The following is a 21,418-nucleotide window of genomic DNA, read 5'->3' on the forward strand; positions in this document are numbered from 1 at the left end:
GAAATATTTGCTAATTTTTGTTTCTATTCATAAACAGGCAATTGTTTTCTTTACTACTTTATGGCTTGTTGCAAACATGAAACTTAATAGCTGATAACAATAATTTGTTACCAATAATAAAATATCCAGTGTCAGTTTAATGATACTGATAACCAAACAACCAACAACAGTTTATTGGTGTTTATCTTCTGACATGTGGAATTCCTTGTTCCCATGAACCTTTAGCATGTGGTCTGCAAACCTGTAAATATTAATAAATAAAACATTAATTAATTATCAAGTTATATCTGTTGTACCCCTTTAAAACTATAAACCTGGTACATATTATTAATTTAAAACCAGTGTTTTTGTATGTCAAACCTGATGTCACCTTTTCTAAAAGGTTCAATTTTAAAAATTATTATTACATAGGGTTTTTTTCCATTTAATATTGTATGTTCAAAGAATCTTGAATGGACTCAATCCCAAACTGTTGATTTTGTTTATTTGCAATCTGTTTCTTTGAAACAAATTTAACTATTAACTTTAAATGTACTAACTTAAATTAATTACAACATGGGCGTACATAGGATTTTGAAAAGGGGGTTCCAAAATAGATTGCAGAGATATTGGGCATATATTTCTATGTTGAGTTTTGAAAAGGGGGGTTCCAAAATAGATTGCAGAGATATTGGGCATATATTTCTATGTTGAGTAAATATAATAATGTCAGATATCAATGTCAGATATATTAAATTATAAAAAAATTGATTTCAGGGGTGGGTTCGGTCGAACCCATCGAACCCCCCCCCCCCATGTACGCCCATGTACAAGAACTAACCCATTTAAAACATTTCTAGTTGTGCCCATGATAAACATTTTGATAAAATACTTCTTTATTGGCCATAAGGATGCTAAATGTAAAAAAGTATGTATCCTGTACTTATTAAAAAATTGTATACTTAAGACATACTAGAAACTTGTAAAAATTATTATTATTTATTGATATTTTTAATGTTAAATCAATACTGCTGAAACTCACTGGTTATGGCATTCTACTGCCAAATCTCGTTTGCAGGATTCTGTATGTGCAAGTTTGTATAAGACCTGTAGAAATAAAAACAAAAACAATTCTGATACATCTCACTAGCAACAATCTTAAAAACTAAAACTAAACTGACTATACATTGACCTTTAAACTGAATTCCAAAGTTAGGATTTTTGTTAAGGGAATAATAATTATAAAAAATAATTGGGATATGAAATTTAGCAGACCCCTTTGTCTACATATTTCCTGGACTCCTATAAGAATAGCCTAACATTACAGTCACCAAAAAAACCCTGTTTTATCCTCAGCAATTATAACAAAAATTAAATTTCCTCCATCTTAATACTTACCCCCTTTTTTTTCTCTCTCTTTTGGAGGAAAACATTATATGTTGATCTTCTTATCTGGAGCCTAATTCACAAAGCTTTTTTAGGCTCTGCTAGACAACAAAGCATCCTCTTTGGAAGTTTTTAGTATTGCACTGTGAGATCACAAAGTTGTGAGAGTTTAGTGAATTAGGTCTCAGGTTGTTAAACACCTTACCTACCTGATATAGTGCATATCAACTACACATGGTTAATATAAAAAGAGTATCTTGAGAGTGGTGACTGCTAATTTCTTACCTTACCTACCTGATATAGTGCATATCAACTACACATGGTTAATATAAAAAGAGTATCTTAAGAGTGGTGACTGCTAATTTCTTACCTTACCTACCTGATATAGTGCATATCAACTACACATGGTTAATATAAAAAGAGTATCTCGAGAGTGGTGACTGCTAATTTCTTACCTTACCTACCTGATATAGTGCATATCAACTACACATGGTTAATATAAACAGAGTATCTGGAGAGTGGTGACTGCTAATTTCTTACCTTACCTACCCGATATAGTGCATATCAACTACACATGGTTAATATAAACAGAGTATCTGGAGAGTGGTGACTGCTAATTTCTTACCTTACCTACCTGATATAGTGCATATCAACTACACATGGTTAATATAAAAAGAGTATCTCGAGAGTGGTGACTGCTAATTTCTTACCTTACCTACCTGATATAGTGCATATCAACTACACATGGTTAATATAAACAGAGTATCTGGAGAGTGGTGACTGCTAATTTCTTACCTTACCTACCTGATATAGTGCATATCAACTACACATGGTTAATATAAACAGAGTATCTGGAGAGTGGTGACTGCTAATTTCTTACCTTACCTACCTGATATAGTGCATATCAACTACACATGGTTAATATAAAAAGAGTATCTTGAGAGTGGTGACTGCTAATTTCTTACCTTACCTGCCTGATATAGTGCGTATCAACTACACATGGTTAATATAAAAAGAGTATCTTGAGAGTGGTGACTGCTAATTTCTTACCTTACCTACCTGATATAGTGCATATCAACTACACATGGTTAATATAAACAGAGTATCTTGAGAGTGGTGACTGCTAATTTCTTTTTAGTGATAATTTCCACACATAAAATCTTAAAAGTGTAAAAAAAAAAAAAAAAACTCACCAAGAAGACCAGAGAGTGAAGAAGAATTGTGTAGAAGAAGGCAATGGTCCGTGCCACTTTGTTACCCATGATAAAACGCCCCTGAAAGGCAAAGGATATTTTACATCAGCAGCAAATTCATTATATAATCTAGAATGAATGAATGAGAGAATGAATGAATAAAAGGATGAATGAATGAACAAACAAATGAATGAATGAATGAATGAATAAAGGAAGTATGGAAATAAGATGCAGAAAGCAACTTTAAAACTATATTTTTCAACTTTTTTGTTGTTGCATGTGGTCCACCTCGATGTAATCTCTTAGATGGGAACTTAGCAGTCACAGTTCACTTTCAAAGTGTTTGATGCATCTACCGACACTGTTTCCAGACTTACCATGCTCAGTGTTATTTTGTCATATGGCTTGAGATTCATGTACTTCCTCGTTCGCTCCTGAAAACATCACAATGACATTAATTAATTTAGGTATTCCATATATATCTTGCATTAATCTATAAAGTGTACAGAAAATATATTAATAAATGTAAAACTGTACTACAGGTATAGTCACATGTATTGCATTTCTGCTTTTAGGAATAATGCTGAACTGAAGCTGGCTAAATCAAGATAGTGAAAATACTCCAATGCATTCCCCAAGATCCTACTAGGCCATGTCAAATACCATTTTGGGCAGGTTCAAAACTTTCCTTCTTTTTAAACAAATTAATTTTGTTGCATCAGAACAGCATTTTAATTGCATATTCAAATCAATTCTGAACCACCTATTTCCCAACGTTTTGAAAAATGCTGTAAACCATTACAAATTTGGTGAATTTTATTAATTATTTTATTAACCAAAGAATATGCCATATGTCAAATTTAAAATTATTTTGTTTCTCAAATTCATTATGAATGTATTTGATACATTTTACCACATTTTGTATTCAGTAATAGGTTGAATTACATGTAGCACATTAGAATAAAATAATGTGTATTTTATAAGATTCAGATATTTTGTCAACAAATAAAAAAAACCCAACCTAATAAGTGTTTAGTATATGTGCAGATAAAATATAAAAATTGTTTTAATTCAGATATATATGTTTATTGTTAAAAAGAAGATTTTCAAAACACTAGAATATATTCAAGTGTGCAAATTTAGAAACCTTTTTGCTGAATGTAGAAAACGGGTCCAGTTTGTCTTCATATTGAGTGGAATATCGACTCTCTGCATCTTCATTGCCGGCTTTAGACTGCAGAAACAAGAGACATGTTCATTATCCGCACATCTTCTTATACATAAACTATTAACCCCACAACAAAAGTAAACTCACAACATAGCTTAAAAATAAAAACATTTAAATATCACTGGTTCCGTGTTTTCTTACACACCCATATAGGAGATCACCGTTGTGTATCAAAATCGTATACAATGTATGTTGGAGATAGTTTCTGAGAGGTCATGACCTAGTTTTAATGTAGGGAGATGTAAAGTGATGTCACTGGAATACTGATGTCATTCAACTTCAAAATTAGCTGTATTATTACAATGCTTCGCCAAATTAAAATGCTCGCTTTTCATCAATTTTATTTTCCGAGTGGTTGGCAAATGTTTTAGAGTGCTCTATTTTTAAGGAAAATGGATCTGTTAGTACAGTAGTGATTTGGTTATGATGTGGTATGTATATGCTTGAAGCCAAGTATTTATACGTCATTACCCAGTTAGGCTATGTTCTGTAACAATATAATTTAGTTCATTATATTGTTTACTTGTTCATTGTTGCGAGGTATATAAGAAATAGAATACTACATTCATGTCCATTTGATACCATTTATCTTACAACTTGTTTAAAAACGTATCCAACTGGCTTTCGCTTGCTGGATACGTTTTTAAACAACTCGTAAGATAAATGATATCAAAGGGAAACTCATGCATTATTCTCTATGTTTCTCAATTTAAGAAATGGTTAGAAATATAGAACACTATTATTTGCAGTATAGAGAATCCCAAAAGACAATATTAATATCAAGATTAATATCAAGATTAATACCATAGCCAGGTATTAAGATACAGTCCTCATTGGGTAATGACATCTGACAAGATAAACATCAAATCAGCCCTTTGAAAAATATAACAGATAGGCAGGCAGACACCCAGACACAGACAGACACACAGACAGATACACAGACAGATGGACAGAAATACAGAGACAAAACAAAAACAATGTCTTCTATCAGATCTGTTAGATAGACAGAATGATGAAATACAATACAATTCAATCTGAAAGTTACTATTTCTTACACACCCGTTGTTGAGAACATCATGTGTATTATTGGTTTTAAAGACCTGCAATAGGTGACGACCCAATTGCCTCAGTCATATCATTCAATGAAATACCGGTAAGCATGGTCAAAATTAATTGCTCTCTGACATAATTAAACGTGAAACTGATTGTGATTACTCTGACACACAAGTTAATTGCAAGTGCCATAAATAAATTTTAGTTGGAAAAGATGTTTAAATTACATTTTGAAAAAACTTATTGTAAAATAAATGGTATCTAATGATCACTTATGTTAGTATTCTCTATGTTTAAAATAGTTATGTAATAGCACTAACCAGCTACAGTGATAATATAAAACATCCAGGGAACATTTTGTTCAGTATTGCATCAAGATTCTAAAACATTAAACAGTAGTTGCTAATAAATTTTCAGTTGACTAGAAATCAGGATTTTGAATACCAAATGTTTCCTGACATCATAATAGCAGTTTACTAATATTTGTACCTGTGATGGATAGCTCTGCAGGAATCTGATCTTCTCATACAGTTTCACGTTGTCTGATCTCAGTTTGTCAATCTCATTCTGCAAGATGGTCACCTGTTGTTGCTGACCTAGAGATTGCTGTGACACGATACAACATAGCATAACAGGTTAATTTTATTTTATTTCAAATTATTTTCATGCCTATATTCAACAAGGTTCAAGCACGCTGTCCTGAGCACACACCTCAGCTATCAGTGGGTTAGTTGTTAGTTGGTTATTGGTTATTGAGAAAGAATAGTGTGTAGTGGCCTTACACCTATCCACTGAGCCCTTAAAAACTCGCTCTGGGTTGGAGCCGGTACCGGGCTACGAACCCTGTACCTACCAGCCTGTAGTCCGATGGTTTAACCACTGCGCCACTGAGGCCAAGTTATTGACTTTATCATTTAAACACAACTGGTGTAAGAAATGCCGTGGTATGTACTATCATGTCTATGGGATGGTGCATATAAAAGATCCCTTGCTGCTAAGCGAAAAAAAGTAACCCATGAAGTGGCGACAGCGGGTTTCCTCTCTCAATATCTGTGTGGTCCTTAACCATATGTCTGATGCCATATAACCGTAAATAAAATGTGTTGAGTACATTGTTAAATAAAACATTTCCTTCCTTCCTTTATCCAACCGGCCTCGGTGGCGTCGTGGCAGGCCATCAGTCTACAGGCTGGTAGGTACTGGGTTCGGATCCCAGTCGAGGCATGGGATTTTTAATCCAGATACCAACTCCAAACCCTGAGTGAGTGCTCCGCAAGGCTCAATGGGTATGTGTAAACCACTTGCACCAACCAGTGATCCATAACTGGTTCAACAAAGGCCATGGTTTGTGCTATCCTGCCTGTGGGAAGCACAAATAAAAGATCCCTTGCTGCTAATCGGAAGAGTAGCCCATGTAGTGGCGACAGCGGGTTTCCTCTCAAAATCTGTGTGGTCCTTAACCATATGTCTGACGCCATATAACCATAAATAAAATGTGTTGAGTGTGTCGTTAAATAAAACACTTCTTCTTTCTTTCCTTTATCCTGTGAAAGTAAGAACAGGAATCCCGGCAAGGCTTGACGAGTGAAATATACCTGTTTGTTCTCAAAAGGATAAAGCTAATAATCTACGTCATTTCAAATATAGCTGTTAAGCTCTCAATTCATAAATAAATATGTATGTTTTTTTTACCATGACTCATTATCATGATGCTGCATGACACAAAGCAGTAATTCTTCATACAGTATTGAAATTAATGACATAAAAAAAACCTAAATACTATTAGTGATAGCTGTTATTTTAACTAAGTGGACTGCTGTCTTGGCATGTGAGTGAGATCGCACGCCTTTTCGCAAAACAAAAACCAGTCTAATGCCAAAAAAATAGGTTATAAAAAATAAAACTTGTAAAATAATCCCCAAAACGGTAATATTTTTGGGTGAAATTTTTTCACCCTCTTATAAGTCGACCCCCCAAGTTATAAATTAATTTTTGGGTGAAAAAAAATCAACTTATAGGCGAAGATATACAGTAGTTGAAAATCTAGTTCAAAACCAATAAGCTGATTACATGTTTACAGAACCTGTCAATGTCCCAGTCTTACTATTGAGTGTTGCAGTAACTTATGTTAGACACCGTAGCAGCTGATTTCACCAACTAAGTCTAGGTTAAACAAGTCTTATTCCTTAGACTGAGTCTTCTTAAACAGTCTTATTTTGCACATGAATTTACATTTCACAAACTTGGTCCAAATATCTCAAAACTGTGCTTACAAAAACTTGTCTAAAACCAGTTAAGACACACACTGCACGTGGACTGTTAGGCCTTACAAGCAAACAATAGAAAAAATGTTCTGAAAATTTCATTAGTGAAGAAAAAGGTTTTTTAACAGAATTAATTGCTGAAAGGACAAATATAATAGAAAATCAGAAAATTGATGCAAGTACCATTAAAAAGAAAAATGAAACATGGACTGACATTTCTAATGAAATGACTGCTTGATATCCAAACAAACCAAAGCACACTGAGAAACAACTATATATATATTTCAAAATAGTTGGCCCGGTTTTTAAATATATGCCTTCTATGTTGTACAAGACCGTATATAGCGTACGTCTGCATCCATCATCAGACTGATCAGAAGTGAGCTACAAGTTAAACATGGGTAGTAGGTAGTCTAAAAAATCAATATATTTAGACTAATGTTTACACTTTTAGACTTCGACCAAGTTGGTAAAATGAATTTAACATTTAGATATGTTTTAAAGTCACGTTAAACATGTTTTAAAAGTTGCACTTAGTTGGTGAAATTGGCTGCTAATGGACATAGTTTAAAAATGCGATGAGGTGTCATCATACAGTTCTTTCATTTCTTTCTTATTCTACTTCCGACCCCAAGATGAAGAGCACATAAATTAAGTTAGTTTACCATCTCCAGTTCCTTTGCTCTCAGTCTGTATCGTTCCCTCTGACTCTGAACAATCGGGAGCAGTGAGTTGGCAGCAGTTGATGTCAAGTCTGCTGAATAAAATAACGTATGTAGAAACATAATGTAATAAAAGAATATTTTTCCTAAATTCATTCCTTATGCTTTTAAAAAAAATGTATCCATATACACGTATGTGTATTTCCATGCTGTATTTGAATATATAAACAAAGAAAAAATTATTAAATGATGTTATGCTCCATCTTAGGTGTAATATTTAAATAATAAAATGAATTCAAAGTGCATTTCAAACATTTCTGTGAGGGCCAGTGGCATAGCGTGCACGGGGCCAGTGGCGTAGCGTGCATGGGGCCACCGGGGTGGTTGCCCTGGGCGCAAAATTCTGGACTTGTGGAAGGGACTCGGGGAGTGCTAACAGTCCACTGGTGATGCTTGCCTTGCCCTGGGTGCTGGTAACCAACGCTACGCCACTGGTTATGACTGTGTTAAAGGCATCACTTGAGGTGCAAAGGGTTGTGGAACCTAATGTTGTTTTTTCCTATTTCATCTAGTGCCCCATGAATGAAATACCAAAGATTATGGCATGTGCATTTCTGTCTGTGTGAAAGACAATATTAAATATCCTGTGCCGCTATTTCATAAAACTATATGTCAAAATAGGTCTAATCATACGTTAGACACCAAACAGTCATAGTTCAAAATACTAGTATGCTGAAATATGCCATTAAATAAATAAAATTATATACAGTGAAACCTGTCTAAACCGGATCATGCTGGGACCTAATATTTTATCTGATTTAGACATGGTCCGGTGTATAGAGGGTCGCTTTTTAGAATTTAGAACATTTGAGACCGTGAAACGTGGCCAGTTTTGACAGGATTCTGGTTTGTTCAGGGTCTGGTTTAGACAGGTTTCACTGTATATATATATATATATATATATATATAACTAAATATAACTCATGCTTAACATTTAAATGAGGTATGGTGGCCTTTCCCAAAACATACAACCACCGTGTAGATGGCCAGCCTTCATTAGCCACTTCTATGCTAAGTGACAAAGATGGCGACTATCATTTCCATTGAATTTACAGAATTCATTTTTCGATGCAATAGTTAGTAATTTAGCTTGGTAGTCGACTACACCTGAGTGCAAAAATATTCTTGCAGAGTGCGGCATCAGGTAAGTACAAAGAAGGTGGTTGGCAGTGCAGATCAAAACAGAAGAAGCAATTAGAATGATTGTAAACTGTTAAAAAGGTCTTATGTATTGTATTATAGATTCAGGGTTGTACTTCATAGGGCCGATTTCATATGTCTAACCCCCTCCTCCTTTAGACAAGATGCTCTTTTGCCTGGGTTTTTTTTAGCACGACTGTATAATTAGATCCACCCCTTCACCATGTTCGTGGCGAATGAACAACAAAGTGCCTGAGATATATAGAGGATGATAAACGAGATACCAGTTATTATCAAAATTATGTCCCGAATCAAATAATTTTTAGTTGTCACGAGCTTTAGCGAGTGACAAATGAAAAGTATTTCACTTGGGACATACATTGATAATAACTGCTACTGATTTTGCTATTTTATTTATTACCCCAGCTATGTTTTCTCTAAACGCCTTTATTTTAGGCGCACATGCATGTACATGTAGGCTATAGAAACAATGTAAACCACTTTACACACTGTTCTGGTATTGCTATAACTTTGCATTTTAATCACGTTCACAGATAATTTTCAAAAATAAAAGTTATCGTTATTCTGCTAAAAATATACATAATGTTTTGCGTTAAAATGACATTTTGTTATAAATTTAATATTAAAACAGTTGTGAACGCAAACTCATTAAAGTACATGACGTCATTTTGTGTGTTTGCCAAATTGCGATGATGTTATATTTAGTACTGACAAAGTCATTGGTTTGTAAGCATCAAATCATCCAGTAATATTGTACGTCACAACACTGCATATATTTCTCATTGAGTAAATACGGAAAATATTTTCTCTGTTATGAGTGGTCACTGGGGGTAATAAATAGAGGTTATTACCAGAGTGTTTTTCGGTATTGTCAATATCATATATTAGGAATAAAAATTGTATTATGCGAGCCTCTGGCGAGCATAATACATTATTTTTATTCCTAATTGACGATATTGACGATACCGAAATACACGTGGGTAATAATCTCTTTATCATATAAGCTCAAGCTTAATACGTGTTTTTGTAAACTGTACACGCAACTTTAATTCCAGTCCGCCATTACTAGATATTCAAATGACGTAAGAATATGTGGTGCAGTGTATTTTTGAATGGAAATGACGTCAAACTCGAATGATGTCATTTTGGATGTCCTTACATCAAAATAAAGTTATGCCTAACATGTTTTGTTTTCTGAACGCTGGACAGCTTTCAGTGTCAAATTGCCATTGAAATGTTTTTATTTGATGACTATGAATGCATACGTCAATCATGGATTGTCACCCACGTACGTTTGCTTAAATGTCAATAATTAAACCTAATGCTGAGACCTCGACTAATTTACATCTAATTTGCAAAGTTATCAAATTCTTAAAGTATGTGATCTGAAAAATATCACATACTTTGATTGCACAGAAAATGTAAGATATTATATGATAAATAGTACATACTGAGAATAATGAGAATATATCTGTATTCTTATTGGTCGAAAACCAGTCACATGACATCCGTAAATAGTGGTATTGCCCTGAGACGGTCTCACCGGTCCATCAAAAGTGATATTGCCCTGGGAGATTTAACCAATGAAAATAAAGATGAGACAAAATTCTATCCAATTAATGAGTAGGTAACGTAATGCAACGTCAACTGCTAATAACGCTAATGTAAACAAGCACTTGTGACAAATCGCTTTGCTGTCCTTCAACAAAAATATAACATCTTTAGTCATACTGAGTTTAATTCCGCAAACACGACAAAAACAAGGTCAGTAATCGTCAAATTGTGTATGTAATGTCTCGCAGATTTAGAAACATACATGATACATCAAAATGCAGTTGGCACTCTCAGGATTTTATGTTGCAAAAAAAAAAAATGCATTTGGAGGTAAACGGTAACTGTTCAGTATAAATGTATGTTAAGATTTATCACATTTTGTGTTTTATTTTGCTTTTAATATGATTTTTGACACTCTTGCTGGTTATAATGTCTAGAATTTGATTTTTGTCTTAGTAATATTTCAAATGTTTATTTCCGCATTCCACTGCGTCATACAATGTCATAGGATTACGTGACGTCACTAAATCCCTTCATTTTAAGGCATTGCGGGAAATTATGTGTTGGCATATTTCGATTCTGATAAACAAAGCAGGAATGTACGAGTCTTATGAATGACATTATGTAATAAAACAATTATTGACCGCATTTCGCCATTGGCCTCGGTCAATATCAATTTCTTCGGTCCATAAAACATGATATTGCCCGAATGACGGTCAATAATTGATAATTATTAAATTAGTAAAAATACACATTTTCTTCATGGTGTATGAACTGCATGAAAACAGGAAGTACTAGTAATGAAAGTTGATCGGTTACCACCGGTATCAAAGCAATAAACATCTATCATAGACTGCAGTCTTATAATGACATACTTTCGTGTTTGTCTCGTCTTAATAAAGGGGGAACAAGGCGGTACAGGCCCACAGTTTTGAAAATTTGACCATATGTTATCTCGGTGCCCTCAGGCATACGCGTCCCATCTTTTGTTTTTTAATATTATGTTAGAATTAAAGGGAAATGCCAATAACAAAACGTTTATTCATATTTGCATTATTACCAACAGCTATGTAGGGTTCTGTAAGCATTTTTGCATTATTACCAACAGCTATGTAGGGTTCTGTAAGCATTTGACATGGATTATAACTAATATTGTGAGTAAAATGATAGAAATACATGGCAAAACATTTTCAGGCCAGCTCATTTTCCCAAATATGTCCATCATTTTTTACAGAATGTGAAGGTTTGCTCCACATTTCGGGGGGGGGGGGGGGGGGGGGGGGGGGGGGGGGGGGGGGGCAGGGCATGGAGGAGGTAGCTAATCCTCCATCTCGAACGCGAATGCTAATAATATACCGATAACAAGTTTCAACTACAAAGTGATGAAGTGTAAGCTATTCCTCGCTTATGTCCCTTTCCAAATCTGCAGGTAACCCATGTAAAAAGCATGGTTTTGTAAACACGGGTAAAACACGCACATGTGAAATACACCACAGGTGTATGTCTTGGTCAGGTTTTTCAGCATTTTACGTAAACCAGTGTTAAACCTAGGTTTTGATATAACCCGGTGTTTCAAAACCCAGACATATGAAATCGGCCCATAAAGTTTAGTGAATATTACAGTGTGAAACTTTAATATGCTGAATGCTAATAATAATAATAATAATTATAATTATAACTCCTATGATAGCAAAATGTTGCATAAATATACAGAACTTCACATACATTGTTTTCGCTTCCTATTTATTGCACGAGTTTATTTTGCGCAAGAATATATACCACGAGACCACGTAGCGGTCGAGTGGTATGTTCTTGCACAAAATAAATGAGTGCAATAAATAGGAAGCAAAAACAACGTATGTGATGTTCTGTATTTATTACATACCTTCTTTTATGTTTTACAAAAACGTTTTTTAATTTAACGCCATAACAACACTTTGTTAAATCTATGATCAAAACTCATTTCATGGATTCATTTAACGTTAAGAATCATACTCTGTGGCAGCCTTGTGTAATGTTTCAAATACAATATGACGTCATTTGTAAATCATATATGACGTAAGTAAATAAAAGGCGCTAACTGCAGTAAAAATGAAAAGGGAATTCCCCATTTAAAAGTTCCGGTCCAGATTGCACATATGTGTGATACAGAATAAATTTATTACACGGTTTCAAAAGGCCTTTATCACTATAGTAAGGTTGAATAGGTATGTAATAAATATACATAATGGGTTCCACAATTTAAGGATCTATAACTAATTATTCAATATTTCATGACAAAGGAATATGTATTCAATGCAAAAGCACTTAATGTTAAAGGGTATTCACCAATGTTATGAGTAAACAATAAGGAACTACAGTAATACTACCTTCATTAATATAGTCTGCAATTATATATATACATGTATACATGTATATATATATATATATATATATATATATATATATATATATATATATATATATATAAATACATGTAATAATACAGTACTGCTAATGATTTATTTTTTCCAAACAGAATGTCTATTTCTACATTAAACACTTTTTTTTTCTTCTTTTTTTTGTATGTAGAAATAAAAACAACTCTTTATTGTTTAAATTGATTTAACTATGGATGCCTGGGAATTGAAACATTAGGGTCTGGATCTAAAATATTGTTTTAAATGATTAATAACAAGTTAACCTGGAATGGAAACAATTTCACATCCACCACTTATCCATCTGTGCTGGTTAACAACAGGGAGATCAATGACCCAGGGAGTGGTAAATTGTCAGACAAATACAAGCAGCACATCATCGATATCTGAAATCTTGTCCTTCAATACCGTACTTAATAAAGCTGAACCTGCTCAAAGTTGCTTTACATAAAATCAATTCCCATTGCTGATAATGTTAATATTGTTTTAATAAAAATGACAGAAGCAGAGTATCAAGCCTCCCAGGTAGTGTACATGTACATGTACATGCATGTAAATAATCTGTCGGCAAGAGAATAGAAATTAGTGGCACACTGTCCTTTAAAACATTCTCGTTAAAACATACAGGTCCAAATTTATGCAGACCCTAGTTTTTAAACACTACAGCATAGTTTTCACTATTAGAGCCATTTATGATCACTGAAATCAAACATTACTTATATTTTATTGTTTAGATTATCCATTCCCATAGAACCGAAGTGTTTTTGGTCATCCTGGTGTTTTTAATAACAAAAAATGCATTTTTTATATTTTTAAAAACGCACGTATGTCTGAGAAGTAGCGGTTTATTGACTAGAGTTCTAGTCTATTTTTAAGGATATTTCCTGTTTTAACATCATAAGCTCTTCTTTCACTCTTTCACTCTTCTTTCACTCCAAATGAGTCACAGGTTTGTAAATTAACTAAAGTTAGTGTCCATTTTTCACGGGTTAAAACTAGGTTCTGCGCCTTTAATAAAACTGACAGAAGCAGAGTATCAAGCCTCCCAGGTAGTGTGTACATGTAGGTAAATAATTGGTCGGCAAGAGAATAGAAATTAGTGGCACACTGTCGTCTAAAACATTCTCGCTAAAACATACAAGGCCAAATTTATGCATTTCAACTTATTAACTTAATGTGCTTATATCCAATTAAGGTTCAAGCATGCTGTCCTGGGAACACACACACACCTCAGCTATCTGGGCTGTCTGTCCAGGACAGTGGGTTAGTTGTTAGTTGGTTAGTGGTTAGGGAGAGAGAAGAGGGTGTTGTGGCCTTACACCTATCCATTGAGCCCTTAAGAACTTGCTCTGGGTTGGAGCCAGTACTGGGCTGCGGACCCTGTACCTACCAGCCTGTAGTCCGATGGCTTAATCACTGTGCCACCGAGGCCGGTAAATTTTTTTATGTAACCTGTTTTTCATAAACAAGGGTGTTTAAGCATTGTGAGTGTATGTACAGGTAGTTACCTGCTTGCAAGACAAAAACAGGTTTTGTAAATTCAGCCATCAGTTTCATTCTTTGGGGTGGACCGGCCTCGGTGGCGTCGTGGCAGGCCATCGGTCTACAGGCTGGTAGGTACTGGGTTCGGATCCCAGTCGAGGCATGGGATTTTTAATCCAGATACCGACTCCAAACCCTGAGTGAGTAGGTGTAAACCACTTGCACCGACCAGTGATCCATAACTGGTTCAACAAAGGCCATGGTTTGTGCTATCCTGCCTGTGGGAAGTGCAAATAAAAGATCCCTTGCTGCTAATCGGATGGGTAGCCTATATTGTGGCGACAGCGGGTTTCCTCTCAAAATCTGTGTGGTCCTTAACCATATGTCTGACGCCATATAACCGTAAATAAAATGTGTTGAGTGTGTCGTTAAATAAAACACTTCTTTCTTCTTTCTTTCTTTGGGGTGGGACATAACCAAGTGGTAAAATGCTAGCCTGATGCATGGTCAGTCTAGGGTTGATCACTGTTAGGGGCCCATTGGGCTATTTCTCACTCCAGCCAGTGCACCACGACTTTTATACCAAAGATCATGGTATGTGCTATCCTCTCTGTGAGATGGTGCATACAAAATATCATTTGCTACAAATGCAAAAATGTAACAGGTTTCCTCTCTAAGACTATGTGTCAGAATTACCAAATGTTTGATATCCAATAGCCAATGATTAATAAATCAAGGTACTCTAGTGGTGTTGTTAAAGAAAACATAACTTTATGCTTAGATTATTTATTTTTGTACTGTGGCATGTTCTTTGTTGTTGTAATATTTACAGAAGTTCGAGAAAAGTGTTTTGTGACCAACTCATGCACACATGAATTCTGATAACCCTGGGGTTTGTTTGGTATATACACTCTTCAAAAAAAAGTAGGGGAACTCTAATAAGAATTTACAATTGCCAAAATTGTAAGGTATATTAGCTGTGGGGAATGGTTATATGATAATAGTGAATTAATTGGGCAAACATTACAATCGGTAGTTCAGTATTACAGTAGGTTTTATGACCACCAAAGATCTTGAAGGACGATTGGGGTCAGAAGTGAAATTTGAAAGCTGACGTTTTTTATTAGTAAATCACAAATTCAAACAATAAAAATTTCGAAAAACAAAACAGTAACAACTGTATGATCAACAGAATGAAAAAGATTGACAGAAATAATGTTCCACAGTGATTAATCGACCTTCCTGGAAATTGTCAAAATCGAGAATGACACCTTCACGCACGTGTACGGGGCAACTGCGTAATGCACATGCAAATTATGGAATGTGTTTCAGTGTGTTGATAAACAGACCTGAACATTCTTTACTAGGATGTCTGTGGACAAAAGGTATGTTCGGTCTAATAGTTGATATTAACATTAATATTTCAGGTTCCCCTACTTGTTTTGAAGAGTATACATTTTAGAAATAAACCCTATTGAACCATCAGTGTGTAACAATTCAGATAACTTGAATTGATCACATTTGTAAAGATTTACTTATTTTCCAATAATGTTTGATATTTTTTTAGGTGGTGAAGTGCTATAGACTAATTTGTAGTTTCTAATAAATTCAGAAATAAATTTCATAGGATTAATGTGAACAAATTTCTCTATATCAATCAAGAAAGTACGTTTAGACAAAAATCCACTACAATTCTTTAAGACTAGCTAGTACCTTTAAGAAATTTATTTTAAATTGAAATTAAAGAATGTTTTTATTAGCAAATATTACTTCCACAAGAAAACAAAGTTGCTTTTTGTTTTTAATTATATCTTTAATTGGATTCAGCTTCTAACATAATAATTACACACTAAACAAAAGTATATTGATTTATTAGGAATAGATAACTAAATAAGTATATACTAAACAAAAGTAAATTGATTATTAGGAATAGATAAAATGATAATAATTATATACTAAACAAAAGTATGTTGATTTATTAGGAATAGATAACATAATGACTAAATAAGTATATACTAAACAAAAGTAAATTGATTCATTAGAAATAGATATCATGACAATGTTTAAATATTAAACAAAAGTATATTGATTTATCAGAAACAGATAACAGTAATTTGTACAAATAAACACTGTCACATATTACCACCATTCATAACTTGCAGTTCGTTTTCCTCCATCAATAACGGCATTTTTCAAATGTCCCTTTAAATGGCTTCCGCACCTAACATAATAATTATATACTAAACAAAAGTATATTGATTTACCGAAAACAGAGAACAGTATTTGTACAACATTACAACCATTCATATTCAACTGTAGTAGTTCCTTTTAATGATGGGGATGGAAGGTAGCCCAGTGATACAGCGCTTGCTCGATGCACGGTCGGTGTGAGATCGATCCCCGTCAGTGGCCCCATTGCACTATTTCTCGTTCCAGCCAGCACACCACGACTGGTATATACTACCCTGTCTGTGGGATGGTGCATACAAAAGATCCCTTGCTTTTAATCTAAACGAGTAGCCCATGAAGTGGCGACAGTGGGTGTCCTCTCTCAATATCTGTATGGTCCTTAACAATATGTCTGACGCCATATAACCGTAAATAAAATGTGTTGAGTGCATCGTTAATTTTTTTTTTTTTTTTTTTTGATGATGCACCTTGAACTAGGAGACAAAAGTCACTGATTCATGAGTGCATGCCATCACAACTGTTTCAACACACTGTGATCTCCGTCTTGTACAGGTTTAGATTTAACAAACCAGACTTGGGAGTGGCAGTCCTCCTAATGGCCAAAACACCTCACAGTGATTTGATCATGGGGATAATCATAATGTCATCAAAACATTTTTTTTTTTTTTTTGATCTGCATTGTACAAAGAAATGATTTTGAAAGTGTCAGTGGGTTTGTTGTTTGGATTAATGTAAGGCACCCTGTAAAGAAGAGTTCATTGAGTTTTCACTTCTAGATAAATACTATCTGGAATGTTCCTACTGTACAGAATCTGTAGGTCTTTCAGGTGGTCTATGTTAGCTCAAATGTCCTCTAACTACTTTGCAATCAGATTAAAATTAGCTCTACTGGTCTACCAGTAGATCTAACAGCATTGCATGAACGCCCATTTCATCTATAAATAACAATTTAAATATCGACCAATTACACTTCGCCTTTTATAGCGTTATTCGGGAGCATACAAATTCTAAAAATATCGAATAAGACTATTTATGCAATAGGCGAACTTGTTAGTCTATTTCAACATTAAAAAACAAGGGGAAAAGTTCAGTAATAAACTCTGGATTGTATACTAGTATAAACAGATTTTATGGCTATACCATCCTAGGTTTTTTTTCCCCATCTTGAAACAAATTTTATATAAAATTTACTATTGAAATTAGTTTCCTGCATACTTCGTAATTCACCCGAAACATTTTGTATACCCTCGGCATAATCCCGAATGGTTTCAAATTCTTTTCAAATCACAGAAAAAATAATCAATTACTACTGACCTTGAGGAATGGCATCTTTCATGACCTCCACCATGACCTCTGACCCAGGGTCTTTGACCTGATTTGGACCAGGTTCACCCTGAAAAATTAAAAAAATTAATTTAATAGATGACCATACTCTACAGCAAACAATATATTTTATCCAAAGTAAACAATAATATTTAATTTGTGCAAAGTAATAAAAGTAATAATCAGTAAATTAAAAAAACAAAAACAAATATATATATATACATTTATATAAACAAAATAGTATCAAGCTTATCTTGCCATTGTTGTATTTTTTATTATAGATTTCCAGTTTTCTCAATGCACGCTTCAAGGTATTTTTGCTTATTTCATGTCCATTTTTGGGGGTCTGACCCCTCATGGGGTGTGATTATATGGCAGACACTGTCGAAATAGTTCAACTGACAACAAGAATTTAGTAAAGACCCGTTAAAAGGAAAATATAACAGCTTCATCAGTCATCTTATCATTTATTTGTGTTGTCCTTGCATATATAAACATGACTGACAAAGCATCAACACTTCTCAAATCTTCCTTCAACTTAGCTGACAAACATGAGAGGGAAGGGAAGAGTGGACTGAAGAACCTACACACACACACAGATATATATATATATATGAAGAGTTTAGATGCAAAAATCGAAAAATACATTTTAGCAATTTTCTGCAACAGAGTTTTTTTGTTATGCTTTCTATGTAAAACATATCAAGTCCACAACAGGCGATCTTAAAGTTGAAATAAATAAAGTAAATAAAAGACAGAATTTAAAAAAACGAGTATGAAAATCAGAATGTAATGCCTTGAAGTGAGGAATGTTTTTGGATACAATGGTGTTTATAAGTTTTTGCACCTAAACTTTTCATATATATACAGTATGTCAGCAGTTCCTTTGAACATGGACAACAATGCATTGACACTTCTCTGATCTTCTTCCAGCAATATGTTGCAGAGAGCGAGTTGGGGGTGGGAGGGTATACAGAGCAGACAGGAGGGGCTGCGATGATCTAAAGGACCTCGACAGTTACCTCAGCATCTTCTCTGAACGTAGAAGAGAAGACAGGGTAGGCAGGAGGGGCTGTGATGATCTAAAGGACCTTCACAAATATACGGTACCTCACCATCTCTGAACATGGATGACAATCATTGGCACTTCTCAGATCTTTCTCCAGCTGTGTGATGTACAGAGAGGGAGTTGGGGGTTGGAGGGCAGACAGAAGGGACTGTGATGATCTAAAGGACCTGCACAGGTATACAGTACCTCGGCATCTCCTCTGAACATGGGACGACAAAGCATTAACACTTCTCAGATCTTCCTCCAGCTGTGTGATGTAGAGAAACTCGGCATCTCCTCTGAACATGGGACGACAAAGCATTAACACTTCTCAGATCTTCCTCCAGCTGTGTGATGTAGAGAAAGGAAGTTGGGGGCGGGAAGGTAGACAGGAAGGGCTGTGATGAAGTAAAGGATCTTCACAAGTATACAGTACCTCACCATCACCCCTGAACATGGATGACAATCATTGGCACTTCTCAGATCTTTCTCCAGCTGTGTGATGTAGAGAAAGGAAGTTGGGGGCAGGAGGGTAGACAGAAGGGCTGTGATGAAGTAAAGGATCTTCACAAGTATACAGTACCTCACCATCTCCCTTGAACATGGATGACAATCATTGGCACTTCTCAGATCTTTCTCCAGCTGTGTGATGTAGAGAGAGGGAGTTGGGGGTAGGATGGGACTGGATAGGCTGTGAGGATCTAAAAAATCTTGACAGATATACAGTACATGTATCTCAGCATCTTCTCTAAGCATGAGACAAAAAAGCATTGACACTTCTCAAATCTTCTTCCAGTTGTGTGATGTAGAGAGAGGGAGTTGGGGGTGGGAGGGCAGACAGGAGGGGCTGTGATGATCTAAAGGACCTGCACAGGTATACAGTACCTCAGCCTCTCCTCTGAACGTGGATGACAATCATTGGCACTTCTCAGATCTTCCTCCAGCTGTGTGATGTAGAGAGAGGGAGTTGGGGGTAGGATGGGACTGGATAGGCTGTGAGGATCTATAAAACCATGACAGATATACAATACATGTACCTCAGCATCTCCTCTGAACATGGACGACAAAGCATTGACACTTCTCAGATCTTCTTCCAGTTGTGTTATCAGATGTTTCTGGTCTTGGACAGTCCGGACTGCTTCAGTGTATTCAGTCTGTAGTCCAGACAGTCGAGCTGCGTATACAATAAATTAGCTTTTAATTATTATAAGTGCACATTAAAAAAAAAAAAAAGTTTTTTTTTTTTTTTTTTTACAGAAATGGAAATGGAATTGGACTAAAAAATGTAAAACTCTGAGGGGTTTTGAAAAGTAGGGTTCAATCCCATGAGAGCTTGCAAGATCAGGCCTGGTGCTTATAAAACATTTTAGAGTCTAGAGTCCAAGACAATAATGTCATAACAATGACATACAAATTGTATGTGTGCGATGTCATTAGAGATGGAGTCAAGACTAGTTTTATAAGCATGGGCCCAGGAACAGTTTTTGGGAATACAAAGATAAAAATGTATGTAGATTTTTCCCTCTGCTCTTAGTTGTACTATTTAAATTCCAGTCATAGCTGCATAGACAATAAATGGTACTACATGTGGCTCTTAATAATATAACATTTTAGCTTGGTTTCCATCCTTTAATCAGTCTGCTTATGGGGTTTGATGTTATTCAGTGGCAGAGTGCTCGCCCAATGTATCATGGGTTGCTCGATTCATTGCCCTCAAATCTCTCCCACCATCTTAATCAATTACCCATGACTACATCAAAGCCATGACTACATCAAAGGCTATGGGACATACTGTCCTGTCTACTGGAGAATATACATGTGACAAAGAATTGAGACACCAAATAGCCATGGTTTAAAATGGTGCCGATATATCACAAAACAAATATTGCTTTCTTTTCCCTTCCTGTCTACCTATACTGATAGCTACACAGACAAAAGATTATTGTAATTACATATTAATTTTAATTAAATTAAACTTTGATACTCAGCAAGCTGACAAATTATGGTTTATTATTTGTCATAAAACATTTACTCTGCAGCTAATAAATTATACTCGGTCTGGTCTATGGAAAATGTTTGTTACCTGGTGTTGTGAAATGATGAATATCTCTTCTGTGATTAGGCTACTATAGGTTGGACTATACCAATTCAAATCCCATAGGCGACCATGTTAACGTTTGCATTTAAAAACACTATATGCAATATATCAACCAAACTGTGACCCATAAATATCAGTACTACAACCCCTACCTCAAAGTATTAACTGCAGAAAATGGTACCTTTCATGGCTCATTTTCGGTATAACCAGATGTTTCTGCAACACCCCTAGTTTCGCACAAAATTTTAGTACTTTTTTTTACAGGTACCCCATACATGTTCCAAGCACAAGGCTACTTGACACGGTGGTACTACATCAAA

General features: G+C 35.0%; 1 protein-coding gene across 1 annotated transcript; it reads right to left on the reverse strand.

Moving 5' to 3' along the window:
• Window positions 1-171: 171 nt before the first annotated feature.
• LOC121368765 (protein CASP-like) lies at window positions 172-20,748 on the reverse strand. Its single transcript, XM_041493512.1, has 11 exons — window positions 20,745-20,748; window positions 19,886-20,174; window positions 19,068-19,299; window positions 17,944-18,022; window positions 7,769-7,860; window positions 5,329-5,445; window positions 3,706-3,792; window positions 2,936-2,992; window positions 2,559-2,639; window positions 1,022-1,086; window positions 172-241 (listed from the first exon to the last, which is right to left on the reverse strand). The coding sequence occupies exons 1-11, from the start codon at window positions 20,746-20,748 to the stop codon at window positions 172-174; spliced, it is 1,173 nt and encodes a 390-aa protein (XP_041349446.1).
• Between the last annotated feature and the right edge of the window lie 670 nt (window positions 20,749-21,418).

This window comes from Gigantopelta aegis, chromosome 3 (genome assembly GCF_016097555.1).
Source record: "Gigantopelta aegis isolate Gae_Host chromosome 3, Gae_host_genome, whole genome shotgun sequence".
Classification (NCBI taxonomy): domain Eukaryota; kingdom Metazoa; phylum Mollusca; class Gastropoda; order Neomphalida; family Peltospiridae; genus Gigantopelta; species Gigantopelta aegis.

Bases quoted from the DNA above. Each gene is read 5' to 3' on its own strand.
- LOC121368765 (XM_041493512.1), bottom strand. The intron at 18,023-19,067 runs GTGAGGTACCGT...TTAATTTTTCAG, and splicing joins GTCATCCATGTTCAGAGATG to GGTGAACCTGGTCCAAATCA. The intron at 5,446-7,768 runs GTAAACTAACTT...ATCGTGTCACAG, and splicing joins GAGCAAAGGAACTGGAGATG to CAATCTCTAGGTCAGCAACA.